The following is an 18,024-nucleotide window of genomic DNA, read 5'->3' on the forward strand; positions in this document are numbered from 1 at the left end:
ACATAACTAAATGATACAGCCTCAAATCCTAGTTGAAAACTGTCTGTCCTTAAGGAGTTCCCAGCAGACTCTGCCTCTGCCCCCACACCCTTCACCCATAAAAGCAGCTCAGGCACTATGGTGTCTTTTTGGCCTGGCTAGCTTGTCTATAAGTGGTCTGTGAACACCCCAGGTAGGCCTCTGCCTTTTCTCTGTGCACCCTGAGCCTGCACACTATGGACCTTCAGAACCTCAGGGACCTTGCCCCATCCCTACCATGGCTGGAAGCCTGAGCTGTCAAAACTCTTGTGGATTCAGTTTGGCCCAAGGACTGCTTCCAGACCCTGGGGGCTTCACTACCTCTATAGCATGAAGAGCAAGGTCTCTTGTAAGCAGAGCTTCCCAACTGCCGTCCTGTGCTATCGTTTGTCAGTGGGTCTCTCTTGTGGCACCACGGGAGGCTGAAATGTAGAGAAAGGAGGACCGGAACTGAGTTTCAAGAGAGATATGGAGAGAGAAAGATGCATCCTGTTCAAACTGAGTGAGGTTCCCTGTATATTCTGGAAAAGGCCTCGTGTGCAAGAGAATACAGACCCTAAGGCCCCAAAGAAGAAGTCCCCGGGTATGATGGGGGGAGTATCCCCTTTAGCAGCTCCAGATGGGAGCCAGTGACCCAGGAACTGTCCAGTTTTAAGCCAGCTTTTTCACTCTCTTCTTTCACTTTCATCAAGAGGCTCTTTAGTTCTTCTTCGCTGTCTTACATAATTGTTGCATCATCTGCATATGGTCACATGAGCATGACTACGTAATTGACAAGCAAAGGAGAAAGGGGTACAGGTTTAGAGGCTGTTAGAGGGTAGGGTGGGGTCTGGTGAAGTAAGGTCCCCTCCTTCCTTCAGTATGAATTGCTCTTTTTGAGTTTCAAAGCAGCCGCATGGCAGTTTCCAATCCTTAGGACCCCAGGGTAGCCTGCATGGGGTTGGGTGCCTTAGCCCCTTCACATGGACAAGCCCCACCATGTGGCTTCCCAGAGTTCAAGGAGCAGGATCTGGGGGTTCTGTTGGCTGCACACTTCCTCACTGTAGCCTGGCTACCTCCCTTCTCTGAACCTCTGTCTTGTCCTTTAATCGGGGACAGGAGCTGCTACCTTAACAGGACTAACCCTGTGAGGACTAATGAGGGGAATCTTAGAGTTAATAGCTGGCTCCAGCAGATTGAATCTATTCAGATCTCCAGATTAAAATAAGTCTTGCAATGTTATGTGGAATTTCTTCCCTGAAGCCAGATGAAACCCACACCTTGGCAGTTCCAGGGTCTCCACTTAGCCAGCTGGACATCAAACCCAAAGGGGCTCAAACAAGCTAACAAACAAGCAGGAGAGAATGATCATAACTAAGTCCACGGGCACAGCTTCTGGCTGGACTGTAGCTGGGTCTCAGGGACATCAGCAGGAATTGTCTTTCCCCACCTCTCAGCTCTGCTTACTGATGTCATCCTCACCCAAGTAGCTCTGCCTTTATGGAACAAGGCCACCAACTGCCACAAGCTGATGTCACATCCCTCCAATTGCCACAGGCTGACCTCACTTCCCTCCAACTGCCACAGGCTGACCTTAGGTATCCCCTGTTCCTGACGGAAATAAACCTCCATTCTCCAGGATTCCAGCATATGCCCTGAGTAGTCACTTGTCCAGCCCCGAGTCAATCACAGGTGTCCAGGGAGGATGGAATATGCTGATTGGTCAGGTGGGGGTCATGTGACCATCCCCTCTGGGAAACCTGTGAGCTGCTCAGCATGTTTCAGGGAGGAGACAGTGTGATGCCCCAAGAGCAGGGGTGAGGGCGCAACTGAAGGACCTGCCGTGATGTGTTTCTGGGCTGTACCTGCTTACATCTTCCTCACATACCCAGTTTCCCCTACTTACAAAATGCTTTGTGATGGGTCTCTTCCCTTCCCAAGCCCCATTTCACTCACCCACACCAAACAGGATCAAGCCCTCCTGTTTGGAGACAGGATTGGGGATCCCCTCCCAGCCTCAAGGCTTGTTTTCGGTGTGTGATTGCAGTCATTTATTCAGTCAACAAACATCCACTGAGCATCACCACCTGTTGGCTGAATAGGACTGTTGGCTGAATACTGGGCATTGCCCAGTGGCCTCCCAAAGGGAGTGAATTTTGTCTGAGGAGCATCTCAGACACAAATCACTGAATAACCGAATCGCTTTCCTATACCCCTGAAACTAAAACAGCCTTGTAAATCAACTTTACTTCAATTAAAAAAATACGCCCTCATTAAAATTGTCCTTAAAGTTGTAAAGTTTTCCCTTTCAAATGTAGGTTCCTAATATGCCTGTAATTGCTTTGGTGGCATTTTTTGAGGTAGGGAATCCAGTTTTGTTTTCCAATTGGATGCCAAATTGTCTGAGCACCATTTATTAAATGGGCCTCCTTTCCCCATTTACATATTAAAAAACCTTTTTCAAACTCCTAGTATCAAGGACCTCAGGTCTTTGGTAATTTGTAGACCACCCCACATCCATGCTCCCATCTGTGCCTTCTCCCCTCCTTTTACCACTGCAGTTTCTCGTATTCACAAGTGCCCCAGGAAGCCCCATGTAGTGACCTGTGGATGTTTCTGTGAGGACAGGGGACGTGAGCATGGAGTCCATATGATCATGTGACCACGCTGTGTGACCCCAACATGGAGCCTGGCTTCCTAAGTCAAGAGTCTATGTATCTTCCTTTTGGTGTCTGGTTGTGCACAGTAGGGCTGGTAGATTGGAACCTGGGGTTGTGGGGCTGGCAGTGGAGAGATTAGACGTCGCAGCTTGCTTTTCCATTCATTTGCCTCCTATGGGCTCTGCCTAGCCAGTGTGGAGACATTTCTGACACCTTTCTCCTAAAAGCCTGAGAGGTGCTCACTGCTTGTGCTTCTCATCCCCTGTCTTATCCTTCCTTATGTCATGTTGACTGTAAGGTACCTGTTGCTATGTGTTTTTAATAACAATGAAACAATGTAGGATTGATGCAAGCTACAGCATGAACACTGACCACATCCTAAGTGAAAGAAGCCACCCAGATCACATGCACATCTGATGCTTTAAATCCATCCAGGATTTGAAATGAGAGAAAGTCTCAGTCAAGGTTCCAGATAAAAGAAAGAACACCAAATCAGAATGAAAGAAGATACTACCATAGAGTTGGGACAGCTGGTGAAAGTTGAAGTGGACCTATGGATCAGATGGTTAGAAGATAGTTTCATAATCCTCATTTCAGGGATATGTGCTGGGTTCCTGGAAGAGTATCCTTGTTTAGGATAAAACACACTGGAGTATATTGTATGAAGGGGCAAATATGAATACCTTGAGTCTTGCTATTGAACATTTTCTGTAAGTTTCAAATGACTGAAAAATAAATTACGTCTCAAAACAACCATGTCAATAGGACAGAAAAGTCAAGACAATATCAAACATGGCTAGAGAGGTCAAGTCCTACCCAGATTCTACTCACCCCAAGTGATGATACAATTCACCCTTGTAGGGTTTCACATGATTGTAAGGGACACTGTGGGAATATTCTATTAGGAGTCACCATCTCTTGGGTGTTATAGATGACCTGGATGTGGTAGAAACAGTGGGATTTCTAGTTCTAGCTTTCGAGATCAATCCACCAAAAATCTCTCAGAATGTATGAATTCAGTAGAGCTGCAGAACCCAAAATGAATACATAAATCTCAGCTGTGTTCCTGTATACAAATAATGAACCATCAGAGACAGAAATTAAGAAAACAGTCCCATTTAAAATAACATCAAAAGAACAAAATACCTAGGAATAAAAGTATCCAAAGACATGAAAGACTTGAACACTGAAATTATTAAGATATTGGTGAAGAATTTGAAGACTCAAATGGAGGAAAGAGATCCTGTGCTCATGGATGGAAAGACTGCTTAGTCCTAAAATGTCCATTCTAACCCAAACAGCACACACATTCAATGCAATTCCAAGCATACTTCCAATGGTATTTTTCACAAAAACTGAACAATCCTGACAGTTGCATGGAACCACAAAGGCCCCTGAACAGCCAAGGGGCTCCTGAGAAAGGAGAACAGTACCTGGAGGAAACTCACTCCGACTTCAAACCATCTTATGCGGCTGTGGTAACCAAACCATGTAGAAATGGCACAGAAAGAGGAAACTAGCCAGAATATTAGCAGGGAGAACCAAGGGAAAAATCCTGCTAATATGTGGTCAGTTAACTGATGACAAGTCTGCCAAAGACATACACCTGGGAAAGGAAGTTCCCCTCAATAAATTGCCTGGAAAACAGAACATCACAAGCCAAAGGACACTGGACACTGTCTGCACTGCACACAAAACTAATCCAAACCCACAGTTTTCTACATCAAGCCCTTCCTCTGCTGGGTTCTCTGAAGACAGTGCCCCTTCAGACAGCCAGCCAGGCACAGGAAGCTTCTCACTGTTTCTTCACCTTTTCTTCCCATGGCCTCTTGTCGAAACTGAGCTCCTGAGGGAACTGAGCTCCTCTCAGTGTGGACGCAGCGCTGTGTTGTCCTGAAGCCAAACCCCAGGTAGGTCCTGACTAGGCCCATGTCCTGTAGGCTGTGCGCAGGGCCAAGTCTGGGGGCAGAATCCGGAGGCCCTGCACTGGTAAGAGAGGTGGGACTGTCGCCCTCTGATGGCTAACTGGGAAATGCAGGCCGTAGCCATTCCTAGCTCAGGGGAGGCCTAGATTTCTGCTGGTGGTCCTACTGAACCCACTGCATGTTGGAAATTCAAAAGGATGGAGGCAAATATCATGGGACCTCTAGGAAAAATAGTTATAGAACAATTAGAAAACATACACAATGAAATGAAATTAGACACAAATTTGACAACTTACACCAAAAGTCATTCAATACTGACCACAAAAAAATTTAAAATAGTAAACTATAAACATTACAGAATAATAATAAATAAACTATAAATAATACAGAAGAAAACCTACATAATCATGGGTTTGGTTGCCTAGATCATGAGCTTTGATTTTTAACACACCACACACACAGGATGCACACACATATACCATTTGTATATACACACACACATGCACATATACATGAATTCATGTATGTATAAATATACATATATATATACAGGAGTGTGTGTGTGTATACACACACACATATACATGAATTCATGTGTGTATAAATATATATATGTGAATTTGTGTGTATATATCATGAATTCATATACATCATACATGTGTTTATATATATATACATACATGTTTATATATATATGTATATATATATACACACACACACAAGAATTCCTATGTGTGTGTGTATATATACATTAATTCATGTGTGTGTATAAAGTGAAAGTGAAGTTGTTCAGTCGTGTCTGACTCTTTGTGACCCCATGGACTGTAGCCTACCAGACTCCTCTGTCCATGGTATTTTCCAGGCAAGAGTACTGGAGTGGGTTGCCATTTCCTTTTCCAGAGGATCTTCCTGACCCAAGGATCGAACCTGGGTCTCCTGCATTGTAAGCAGACGCTTTACCGTGAGCCACCAGGGAAGTCGTGTGTGTGTATATATATACATGAAATTGTGTGTGTGTGTATGTGTGTATACACACATGAATTCCTGTGTGTATGTGTGCATGCATGCTAAGTTGCTTCAGTTGTGTCTGACTCTTTGTGACCCTACGGACTATAGCCTGCCAGGCCCCTCTGTCCATGGGGATTCTCCAAGGATGAATACTGGAGTGGGTTGCCATGCCTTCCTCCAGGGGATCTTCCCAATCCAGGGATCAAACCCAGGTCTCCTGCATTGCAGGTGGATTCTTTACCAGCTGAGCCACCTTTACCATCTGAGCCACCAGGGAAGCCCTTGTGTGTGTATACACACACACACACACACACACACACACATGAATATATTATACATATACATACATGAATGGTATTGACTCGAGATTCCAGAAATACACCTTCCATTCATAATGAGCTCATTTTACACAACAGTCCACAAAACTAAATTGGGGGGAAATGGTGTTTTCAACAATTGGCGTTGCTAGGCAATTGGCTATCCACATGCAGCAGAATGAAACTGGACCCTTAGCTCATGCCATGTACTAAAAAGTATCTCAAAATATATAAAAGGCTTAAATGTAAAAAGTAAAATTGAAGTCAGCCCCTTGTATCTATGGGTTCCACATCCATGGATTCAAACTCTGTTGAGGTCCTTTAATGGACCAGAATCTGGTGGTCTGGAGTCGATGATAGGAAAGTAAAAGAGAGAGAGAGAGAGAGGCTGATATTCCTTGGTTTATGCAGAAAACCAATAAAGCTCTTGGCACAGAGCTCGTGCTGCTTCACGTAGGCACCTGATGCCGTCTCGAGGGGGTGAAGGCACAGTGTGCCTTCTTGAGAGGGTCTTAGAAGCCCAGGCAAGAAAGTGAGCTCAATGGCCTTCTGTGCTCCAAAGAATTAGCTGGAGGGAGGGAAGGAGGGAGGGAGGGAGGGAGGGAGGGAGGGAGGGAGAGAGAGAGAGAGGGAGGGAAGGAGGGAGGGAGAAAGAAAGACACGGAGGACCCAAGCTCTGATGGATAGTGTGGGTATATATACTGTCTTACAAGGTAGTTATTTTCAGCAAAGATAAAAATCAAAAGTCCAGACTTACAAATTATCAAGGAGACATAAGGTAATCCATACCAAAGAGAGAGGGTTGTAAATAATCACTTTTAGCATAAGGTTCATAAAAAGGAAGAGGGTTGTAAATAGTTACTTGTCACCGTATGGAAAAACTAACAAAGGAAATGCATGCATTCTTCAGCCCTGGGAGCGGCTTGCCAACTCCTCTTAATTCCTGAATATTCAGGAATTAATAAGGAACAGAGGATTCATGACAGATCCAAAAGAGCACACAGGAAGCCTGTTAAATGCTTCCTGACAAAACTCCAGATCAAAACTATAAGAAAAAAAATTTCCAAAGGGTTTCAAAAGGAAACCATTGAATTTGCCACATGCCAGCAACTATTTACATAGCATTCACATTGCATTTATAACATTTATACTGTGATTATATGTATTAGTTATTATAAGTAATCTAGATTTTATTTAAGGTATACAAGAGGATACTTGCCCAGGTTATTTGCAAATACCATTCCATTTTATATAGGAGACTTGAGTATACCAAAATTAGGGTATTCTGGAACCAATTCCCCAAGGGTACCAAGACATGACTGTATAAATTCTTCAATAAAACATGGAGGTAGGGCTTCCCTGGTAGCTCACTGATAAAGAATCCACCTGCCAATACAGGAGACATGGGTTCAATCTCTGGTCCGGGAAGATCCCACGTGCCTCACAGCAACTAAATCTATGCCCCACAACTACTGAGCCTGCTTGGTCTAGAGTCTGCATAACACAACTAGAGACTCTGTGCACAATAGTGCACAATGGAAAGATATCTCATGACACAAGGAAGACCCTGCCTGCCCCAATTAAGACCTGATGAAGCCAAACAAATAAATATCTTTTTAAAAAACATAAAAAAAAACAAATGTTGGCAACAATGCAGAGAAGTTGGAACCTTTAAACATTACTTGTGCAAGTGGAAAACGATTCAACAAATGTCTATGATATGAATGTAAAATTACCATACAGCTCAACAACTCTACTCTTGGATATATACCCCAAAGAAGTGAAAACATATATTGATAGCAACACTCTTTATAAGACCCAAAAGGGAGAAATGGTGCAAATGCTCACCAGTGGGTAAATAGATAAACCAATTGGAGTGGATCCATAAACCATTATTATTTTTCCATAAAAGAAATCAAGTGGAATGGTGCAGGCTATGTGGAAAACAGTGTGCCAGTTCCTCGAAGCTCCCTCACAGGGTTTACCTGTGATCCGCCACATCCATATCAGGGCATACTCCCAACAGACTGGGAACAGGGGCTGGGCACCTATGAGTACACCCCCACCCCCACCCCAAGAGCAGTATGCATCACGGTAGCAAAAGGCGCCAGTGACCCAACTGTCCACCGTGGATGAGGGGACCAAATAAATGTGGTGGCATACATGCAAAGGAATGGGATTCAGCCTAAAAAAAGAAGGGATTCTGACATGTGCTATTGTGAACGGAAACCTGGAAGCCATTATAAATGAAGTAACTGTCACAAGCAGAACAAAATGTCATGATTCCACTTATATGAGGTACACACAGAAGTCAAGTTCAAAGGCAGAAAGTAGAGTGCAATGGCCAGGGGCTGAGGTAAATTTGTCTTTAATGAGCACAGTTTTACTGGTGAAAACAGAAACGTTCTGAACATGGATGGAGAAGATATTTGTACAACAATGTGAGTGTGGTTAATGCCACAGAACAGTGTACTTAAAATGTCTTAAATGGTAAATAATCTGTACAATTAATCACACACACCTACACAAACACACAAAATACATAAAGTCCCAATACATGTTATAATACAGAAAAGGCCATATTTATCTTATGACTCAGGTCGTATTTACCTTGTGAACTTTGCATCTACCAAGGTTGTGAAAATGAGGAAAAGTATCAGTCATGGTTCCAGGAAAAGAAACCTGGATCAGAATGGGGAAAGACGTCTCCCTAAAGTTGGGGCAGCTGGTGAAAGCTGAAATGGGCCTTGGGTTGGATTGTAACATGGAAACCATGTAATTTCCTCGTTTGGACACGACGTGCTGGTGCCCTGGAAGAACACGTTCCCTTTTCCTTTCTTGGGTAAAACTCCCTGGAGAATCTTGTGTGAAGTGGTGAGCGCACTCAAGTAAGGAAGGCTGGGAACTCTGAGTGTGTAGATACACAAGACTGTTCTGCTACCGCCGGTTTCTGTACGTTTGGAATTACGGGAAAGTCAAAAACTTTCCAAAACACCTTATCAATACCACACCAGAAAATCAGAGGAAACATCAGACTTCCTAATAGAGGGCAAGCCTTGTTACCTAGATCCACTTCATACAAACTCATGAACCTGATCGCCCCGTGCAATTGACAGGCACTGTGGGAAGCTGCCAGTAGGAGCCACTTTGTCTTCCATGTTGTGAATGACCTGGATGTGATAGAAACAGTGGGATTTTTGAGTTATAACTTTCTACATAATTCCATTAAAACACCATTGGAACTAACATATGAATTCAGTAATGGTACAAAATCAATACATACAAATCAACTGTACTTCTAAACACAAAAAATGAACCATCAGAAAGAGAAAGAAAACAATCCAATTGACAACTGCATTAAAAAGAACAAAATACCAAGCAATAAATTTAACCAAGGGCTTCTAAGACCTGCACACTGAACACTTTCAGATGTTGATGAATATAATGAAGAAGAAACCAATAAATAGAAAGATATCCCATGCTTATGGAATGGAAGAATTAGTGTTGTTAAAATGTCCATTCTTTGCAAAGCAATGTCCACTGTGAATGCATTCTTTGCCTAACTTTCAATGGTATTCTTCACAGAAATAGAGCAAATCCTCTTAATATTCATGTGGAAATAGTCAAAGGAATCCTCAGAAATGAGAACTGGCTGGAGGCATCTTATGCTTTGACTTCAGTGTCATGAAGCTATAATCACGAAAATGGCGTAGGACCCATCAGCACACAGACGAGAAGAGCAGGACATGTTACAGAGCCCAAGCTCATTCTGCTCACTGCACAACAGGCCAGTAAATTGGGAGAGAAAGTGTTGGAACAAGGAATAATGATTTTAATTGGAAAGCTAGCAGACCAAGAAGATGGCAGACTAGCCGCTCAATCCATCAGACCCAATTGGGGCTCCTTTCATACACAAGGGGAGGGGTTGGTGCCCACTGCAATGCTGACCAGTGGCTGTTTGGCACTGCAGCTCCACCTGCCCCAGCCCTATTACAACTGTATTACTTCAGGTAGTGATAAGTGCCCTGCAGAGAATGAAGCCAGTCTACAGCCATAATACCCTGAATGCATTGCATCGCCTCTGGTCTTGGAAGCTAAGTTAGGGTTGGGCCTGGTTAGTACTTGGATAGGAGACCACCTGGGAATACTGGGTGTTGTAGGGTTTCAGGCTTCCGTAGTGGTAAACAATCTGCCTGCCACGTAGGACACTTGGGTTTGATCCTTGGGTTGAGAAGATCTCCCTGGAAAAAAGGAATGGCTACTGTCGGGAGCCAGCGTGAGGAATTCCACCCGTGGCAAGGTCATGTGGCAGAGCTCTGATGGCAAGGCTAATCAGACCTCAGGTTTTCCCTCTGGAATTTCCTGAGCATCCACCCCCCAAAAATAAGAATCTGCCTGCTTTTCCACTCTTCTAATATTCTCTGGAAAAAGTAAACTCAGGGCTTTAGTCTTCTGCATTTGAAAGGGATGTTTCACTTAAAACCTCTCTGCTAGCTCTCTAGCTTGCCTAACAGGTTCCCCTAGACCTCTTACAGCTTTCGAATTGCTTATAGCCCCCCAACCACGAGAGGCACAAAGCTTAAAGCATCTTAAAGATACAGAGCCTTTTCTAAAGAGTTAAACATTATATTGGTGACGGGTTTTCACTGTTGACTCAATGACTGCCGCCAGGCCTCCATATTCTTTATCTTTTAGGCACCTGGGAGGATGTTAATCAATGTAAACGGGATATGGAAAAAGATATATAGTAGTTTTGATGTTAGCAACACTAGACTTTTGAGTTAATTACTTTTCTCTTTGTTATATATCACTGCACTCCTCTTGTGTCCTTGCTATGTAAGAATGTAACTTTATTTAGTGCTTTCTGAGAATGGCACCAGACTTTGGGAAGATCAACACAAATAAGTCTTCTGGTTGACAAACCCTTATCAGAAAAAAGGCTGTAAAATGTTAATTGGCCCTTTTGGCTGGAAGATGATGTAAATTACCTAAGACTTGTGTATACAACTAGGTATGCAGAGAGAAAAGCCTGGTTTTGATAAGAGTCTGGGCTGCTAACGCTGCATAACTTTGTATTACCCATTGATCTCCACGTTTTATCAAAAGTATAAAAGGCCTTCTGAACAATAGAGGATGGAGCCAGTTGCTGGGCTGGTTTCCCCCGTGTCTCTCTCTCTCTCTCCTTTTCTCCCTCTCCCTCCCTCTCCTCTTTACTTTAATTTCAGGCTGAATTCCCATCTGGGGCGCGGAGGCTCGCCAAGTCTACTTACTTGCCCTGGCTGTTAAGACCGGCGTGAAAGGGAGCCTAAGGCGAGGCACCCTTAGATATTCAAGCGAGCACGGTGGCCCAACGTAGATGGTGCAAATTCCTTGTCTGGAATTTTATTGGTCTTCCACATAATCCAAGTTATTCAGCCCTCTTTCTCCACTCAATTTTCCTACTACACTATTTCTTCCTAATCTAATCTTATATTAATAAGTAAATAAGTTCTCCTCGCTAACGCCGTCCCCTCTTCGAATTCCCTGGATCCACCAGGGCTAATGCATTGCATCGCCTCTGGTCTTGGAAGCTAAGTTAGGGTTGGGCCTGGTTAGTACTTGGATAGGAGACCACCTGGGAATACTGGGTGTTGTAGGGTTTCGGGCTTCCCTAGTGGCTTAGATGGTAAACAATCTGCCTGCCACGAAGATTTGGGTTTTATCCTTGGGTCGAGAAGATCCCCCTGGAAAAAAGAAATGGCTACCCATTCCAGTATTGTTGCCTGGAGAATTCCATGGACAGAGGAGCATGGCAGGCCGCAGTTCATGGGGTTGCAAAGAGTTGAACACAGCTGAGCAACTAACATTAACTAACTAAATAAGGGGATGAAGACTCAGAGAGCTGCCTTTTTGGTAGGCTCAGCAGAGGTTCTCCAGGCGCTAATGGTTGTGAAGGAACTTAATGGACCCCTTTCCTATATGGCCTCACTGATGCCAGGAGCCAGGCTTTGCCAAATAACAGTCCAGAGACCAGCCTGTCATGGTAAGTTCATTCTACTTTCTTGTTTCTTACATCTGACAATTCAAGAAGCCCTCACATGTGTTTTCCCTCCTTACCATGTCTTTTCTTCATCCAGGTTTCCATCTGTACTGGTAGTGCCTCCCCTGCATCCATTCCTGCTTTGAGCTACAACTGCCCCTTTAAGCTACAGACCCCATCCTCCATGCTGCCGCAGGGCGGGCTGGGTCACCTGGAACACGGGTCCTGCCACTGCTGTGAGTGATGTTGCAGGATGCTCATCATCCTTTAGGTTTGCCCTGCTCAGCCCCTCACTACCTCCTGTCATCCGTGGGGCCAGTTCTTCCAAGGGGGGTGGCAGGCTCTTCAGCTTCTGGTTGACATGCTCTTTCTCCAGCTTGTTACCTTCCTTAGAAATGTTTCATCATCTCCACCAAATACCCACTTGGAACTTTTAAGATGGCACTTGAAACAGGCTCCTGTGTCACGTCAGTGCCCTTGCCCCCTCCCCCCTTGCCTCCACATGACCTCTGGGCATTCCCCATCCCAAACCATAACAAACTTACCTTAGTTCCTGCCACAATGTCCTTTTCTGCATCTCTGGCGACATCTCTCATCATCCTTTCTCCTCTGCACCATCTTCCCTCCATAAGGATCGCCTGGTTGCAGGAACTGAGAAAAGTGAAGCTCCCTGTGCCCCCAGAGACCTCTCTTCTCCCCAGCTCTCACCTCATCCTCATCCCTCTGGATTTAGCATTTTGTACTCTTTGAACTGGGCATTACGATGAATTTAATTGCTGCTGTACACTCTTCCCCACTCCAACTTGATATTCAGTTTTCCTTTTTAATTTTTCAAGTTATTTTAATTGTGGCAACAGTGATTTATGATATTACATAACTCTCATGTGTGCCTTGTATGTCGACTTCACACACACAATACCGTGCTCACCGCCAAAAATTTATTTTCAGTTCCTCACCATACAGTGGCCCTTAACCTATTTCTCCCTCTTTCTTTTCATTTTTAAATGTCAGTGATGAGTACAGGCCTTGGCACAAAGTAGATGACAAGCCAATGTATAGGTGATAAAAAACTTATAGTGAAAAAAATTAGACCCTAAACTCAAAGATGATTTATGGAAAAAAAAAAGAAAGTCTTTTCCATTAGCTTTTTTCCCCCATTAGCTTCAATAATGCTTTTCTATTAGCATAACGCTTCCTTTTTCCTTCTATTCCCTTGTCTATTTCCATCTCTTTGGATCATAACGTTCTCTATCTTATTGTCTTCCCATAACGCTGACGTAGGAGATAGATGGACTCCAGGTTAGAAATTTACAACTAGCCTTCTGTTTACATTTCCTGAGACAAGAGATAGGTGGACTCCAGTTGAGGCATTTACAATCAGCCTCCTGTTTGCTCTCTGAAATGGTAGAAACAACAGAAAGATGATAAATAGCCAGCGTTTGTCTCAACACTTTAAAGTAATAGTCATGGCAAGGACAAAGAGGGACAAAATCCTGCTTGAATAACGGATTAAGATATCTCCCCTCCCCCCACCCCCTTTTGGGACAAGGGAAACACTACACATGTGCAGAAAGGCTCCTTGTGGGTCAAAAGTCAGGTGGAAATGCCAGACCATAATGAGTCTTGCTTCTGCCAGAAGCTCCCACTTCGAGATCCATCTTAGCTGAGGGGTGTGGGCACACCAGGGGCGAGTCCCAGGATAGGTCGGATGTGAAAAAAGAAACCAGAAAATTGGCAGAAAGGAAGACAAAGACCCAGAAGAACTGGCCTATATAAACGACTTAGCCACCTCTTTATTGCACTCCTTCTCACTAGGGCGGGGGGCCCCCATAACCTTGCTCTCCTGGTGTGTATCTCTGTCTTGCTTCTGACTTAACGAAATCAACTGTTTCTCTATGTTCTTTCCCACGTGTTGCTGTGCTATGTCTTTAATAATAAACTTTGTACCTGCACTTACAGTTTCTGCCTCCATACTAAATATGTTTTTCACTGGGGCAAAGATCCAGGGAAAATTAGCTTCTAGCCTCTAGCCCTTGCTGGCCTGGTGGCTAGGATTCCTGGTTTTCATTCAGGCTACCCAGGTTCAGTTCCTGGGTAGGGAATTAGATCTCACTTCACGTCACCACTCACTGCTGCCTCACTGAAGTGAAGTGAAGTGAAGTTGCTCGGTCGTGTCCGACCCTTTGCAACCCCATGGACTGTAGCCTACCAGGCTCCTCCATCTATAGGATTTTCCAGGCAAGAATACTGGAGTGGGTTGCCATTTCCTTCTCCAGGAGATCTTCCCAACCCAGGGACTGAACCCTGATCTCCCGCATTATAGGCAGATGCTTTACTGTCTAAGCCACCAGGGAAGTGAGCTGCCTCACTGAGATCAACTCAATTTTTATCACCATTTAATCTACATCATATGAATTTTTGCAACTAATTTGTAACTTATAGAAAAAAGACTTCTTAGGTATTAACATACTGGTATTTCCAAAAGGGGGAAATACTTCTTCCCTAAAACTGCATTAAGAAAATTTGAACTTAAGAAAATATGTTTTGGTGTAGCAGAATTATTATTTTATCTTTACAAACCAGCATTTGTTAAATACTTAACTGCTAATAACTGTTCAGGCTTCCCTGGCGGCTAAGCTGGTAAAGAATCCACCTGCAATGCAGGAGACCTGGGTTTGATCCCTGGATTGGAAAGATCCCCTGGAGAAGGGAATGGCTACCCACTCTAGTATTTTGGCCTGGAGAATTCCATGGACTGTGTAGTCCATTCATTTGCAGAGTCGGACATGACTGAGCGACTTTCACCATTCACTAATAACTGTTCAGCCTGAAATAAGAACTTACAAAAATCTTTGGACACAGACGCTCTAACTTAATTCCCCTCTGGGATAACTATTTTGCATGTACTTTTAGGTTATATATACACAATAGCCACAGAACTCTTTTATTATGCATTTTATTTTCATATAAATTAACATCCTAGAAAAATTAAAATAGAAACACTAAATACAGTATTGCACATAGCAATCTCTGTTAAATGCCCCATTATATCATCAAAGTTCATATACACATGGAGGGACTGAAGGAGACAGGAAGATGGCAGAACAGCAACCCGAGAGCCACTACTATGTCTGTGCACATCAACTACAGACTGAAAGGTGAGGACAGTATTTTACACAAATAGAAACATAGTTACAATTCAGATTTTCTTTGTAAGTTGCTTCCATAATTGGTTTGCAATAGCAACATATTCTCCCCTTTATTCATAGCCATACCCCAAGACATATCATTTTTAAAAATCTATTAATGTTAGACAAAGCCATCACAATGCTTCAGGAGTGACTTTAAAATACTCTCAGAAAGAGTGGAGATATACTTTTTCCCTCTCAAACTAAAATAAAATATTTTCCTAGGCTCCTTTAGATCATAAACTCTTGCATACTCATTTCATAGCTTTTGATTAACTGCTGTAACACATAAAGAAAACCCCAATCAAGTCACAATACTCAGGCAGGTGGGTTTAATGAACAAGTCCTAGGTAGATATCAATCCATCTAAAAGTTATTATTATTTCTTTTTGCCAACAGTTATCATATTTGGCAATTTTATGAGGATCATTTAAAAGCACTGTGTCATTTTCTTTGAGAAGGGCAATGGTAAAAAGTTACCGAGAGGCACGACTTTGGTTTAATTGACCTTTGCTGCAGACTGGCTTTATGTAGGTCCTAAAGGACATGGTTGATAAAGGCCCTCATTTAACTTAACATTATGATTCCTGCCTATATTAAATGATGTATAGAAAGGGTTTTCCTTTTGCTATTTTTCTATTCATTGTCTGATGAATTAAAAAAAATGATAATCTTCTTTCACAAATATATAGTTACAGAGGCCCACCCAAGAGCTGGGAAAGCCTTATCTATGACACATATAAATGGTACCTCAATTTTAAAATAGAAAATTTATATGTAGATGTGAAACTGATACAAACAAGTCACTAGAAATATCATGTTAACCATAAATCTAAATGCAGTGACGTGGAGTACTGGTCGTCAGGAGAAAGAGCGTTTCGCTGTGACAGGGAATAGTCTCACAACAGTAAGTTGGAGGTTACTGTTTAGCATGTTCAGAATTAATGCAGATACTGCCTCTTACACATGCTGTTTTGGTCTATTGGTAAAATACCAGAAACTTTTACAAAAAGAAAAGGTGTCACATTCTCCACTGGCCTACTGCTTTTGCATTTTTATATGAATACAGTGTAGAATTCAACAACCAGTAAACTGTCTGGAAAGCATAAAGATTATGCAAGAGGCCAAGAAGAAACATGATCAAAATGATGAGTTTCCTTCTGCCCTCAGGCCGGCTGAATTCTGTGAAAGTGGCTTCAGTGACTCATTTTTGTTCTGCTTTTCGTTGGTCAGGTTTTCATGCTTATTTTTGCTTTCTGAAATAAATGCATCAGTTAAGAGAAATAGTCAGAAGGAATAACTTTAAAGAGTGTATGGAGTTTAGAATAGTATTTTCATTTGGATCAAATTCTTTGAGAAAAGGTTAAAGATCCACAGCTCATAAATGAAAAAAGATAAAAGTAAAATCTATTTATCTCTTAGAATTTTCACTAATATTTTTGAGGGAAAAAAAGGTTTCAAAATTTAGCTTCTAATCGATGTGAAAGTGTATCAGCTCACCTTTCTCATTTTCAGTCTTATGTACAAACACATAAATATGAAAATTGAACCGAGGCTTCATCTCATTGTTAATGTGATTTAATTCTCTTCTATGACTCAGATGGTAAAGAATCTGCCCACAGTGTGGGAGACCCGGGTTTGATCCCTGGGTCAGGAAGATCCCCTGGAGAATGGAGTGGTGACCCATTCCAGAATGCTTGCCTGGGGAATTCCATGGACAGAGGAGCTTGGCAGGCTATAGTCCATGGGGTTGAAAAGAGTTAGACACAATTGAGTGACTAACACACTTTCATCTCATTGTTAATGTGATTTAATTCTCTTCTATCCTTATAACAGCATAATTGTGGTTAGTAAATAACTATTCCTCCTCATTCTATACATGTACTTGAAGATTTACTTTCATCAAAAAGATGGAACATAAACCAAACCATAATATAATACTTGTTGTTCAATAAGATTTTGATACAGAGAAACGGAAGGGAAAATATCTTTTAAATGCAGATATAATTTCTAACTTTTTCTAAATAAAGCTGTTTAATTGTGGCCCAATTTGGGTTATTTGAGTATCTTCCATTTACACTCTATTAGACGAACTCAATTCAAAATGCTATTTGAAGGTCTAACCCAACTTTTCATTTAAAATAGCATTTACTTACTCTGTAGTGCCAAGTGATAGTCCCTGAAACATTCAACAAAGTGTAAGACAGCATCACATGGACGCATCATGTCCACCAAACCCTTCCCTTCCTGGTGCACAACCTGGTGTTTTATTTTGAAAGGGGAAACGAGCAAAGAAGGAACAGCTTGGCTTGTTACACTTGGCTGTGGGCTGACAGCTGCTGGTAGCCCCCTGTGTGGCCTGAGCTCCTGGTCTGAGCAAAGAACAATGCTGCACCTGGCACTCCCTGTGTTAGGCCCCAAGGGTGCTCATGGGATTACAACAGCTGTGCTGTGACCCATGCATGATGAGGAGAGTGAAAGATGGCCCCCAACTCCACCAGCAGCCCCCCACATATATGCACCCCCTCAGTGGATCCGTCTTGATGGTTAGGCTTTGAATGCTGAACACCGAGATTCTTGTAGACTCTGGTGCCTGATTACAGGCAGAAGGAAAAGCAGATTCTCTAAGTTGGAAGCTCACTATTTGTTCAAACTTAAGAGGAAGATGATTAAAATGTTATTAGGTGGATTTGCATATTCTGAGAAAAGTGTTTAAAAGCCAGAGAAAACCACAAATCAAAAAACAGAATAAATACTTACAATTCCAGAGTCATGTCTTGGTTTTATTTTATAGAGTGACTTTCCCTTTTTCTGCCTACACACCTCTTCAGCTTCTTTTACTCTAGGTGGGGAGAAAAACACATGATATAAACAAAGACTTACAAAGATCACTACAGTCCATCTATAGTA

The 18,024-nt window shown here is 42.7% G+C and overlaps 1 protein-coding gene and 1 long non-coding RNA gene across 2 annotated transcripts in view; one reads left to right on the forward strand and one right to left on the reverse strand.

Moving 5' to 3' along the window:
• The window catches only part of LOC138430409 (uncharacterized), an 84,108-nt gene extending 70,224 nt beyond the window's left edge, over window positions 1-13,884 (forward strand). Inside the window, exons 2-3 of the long non-coding RNA XR_011253154.1 lie at window positions 11,804-11,929; window positions 12,024-13,884. This is a non-coding gene — a long non-coding RNA (uncharacterized lncRNA). The remainder of the gene's footprint in view (window positions 1-11,803; window positions 11,930-12,023) is intronic.
• Window positions 13,885-14,866: 982 nt separating this feature from the next.
• The window catches only part of FMN2 (formin 2), a 354,330-nt gene continuing 351,172 nt past the window's right edge, over window positions 14,867-18,024 (reverse strand). The window contains exons 17-18 of the mRNA XM_070289497.1: window positions 17,875-17,956; window positions 14,867-16,370 (exon numbers count right to left, since the gene is read on the reverse strand). Coding sequence (XP_070145598.1) covers window positions 16,344-16,370; window positions 17,875-17,956 — 109 coding nt within the window. The 3' untranslated portion in view covers window positions 14,867-16,343. The remainder of the gene's footprint in view (window positions 16,371-17,874; window positions 17,957-18,024) is intronic.

Source organism: Ovis canadensis, chromosome 25, assembly GCF_042477335.2.
Source record: "Ovis canadensis isolate MfBH-ARS-UI-01 breed Bighorn chromosome 25, ARS-UI_OviCan_v2, whole genome shotgun sequence".
NCBI classification, from domain to species: Eukaryota; Metazoa; Chordata; class Mammalia; order Artiodactyla; family Bovidae; genus Ovis; species Ovis canadensis.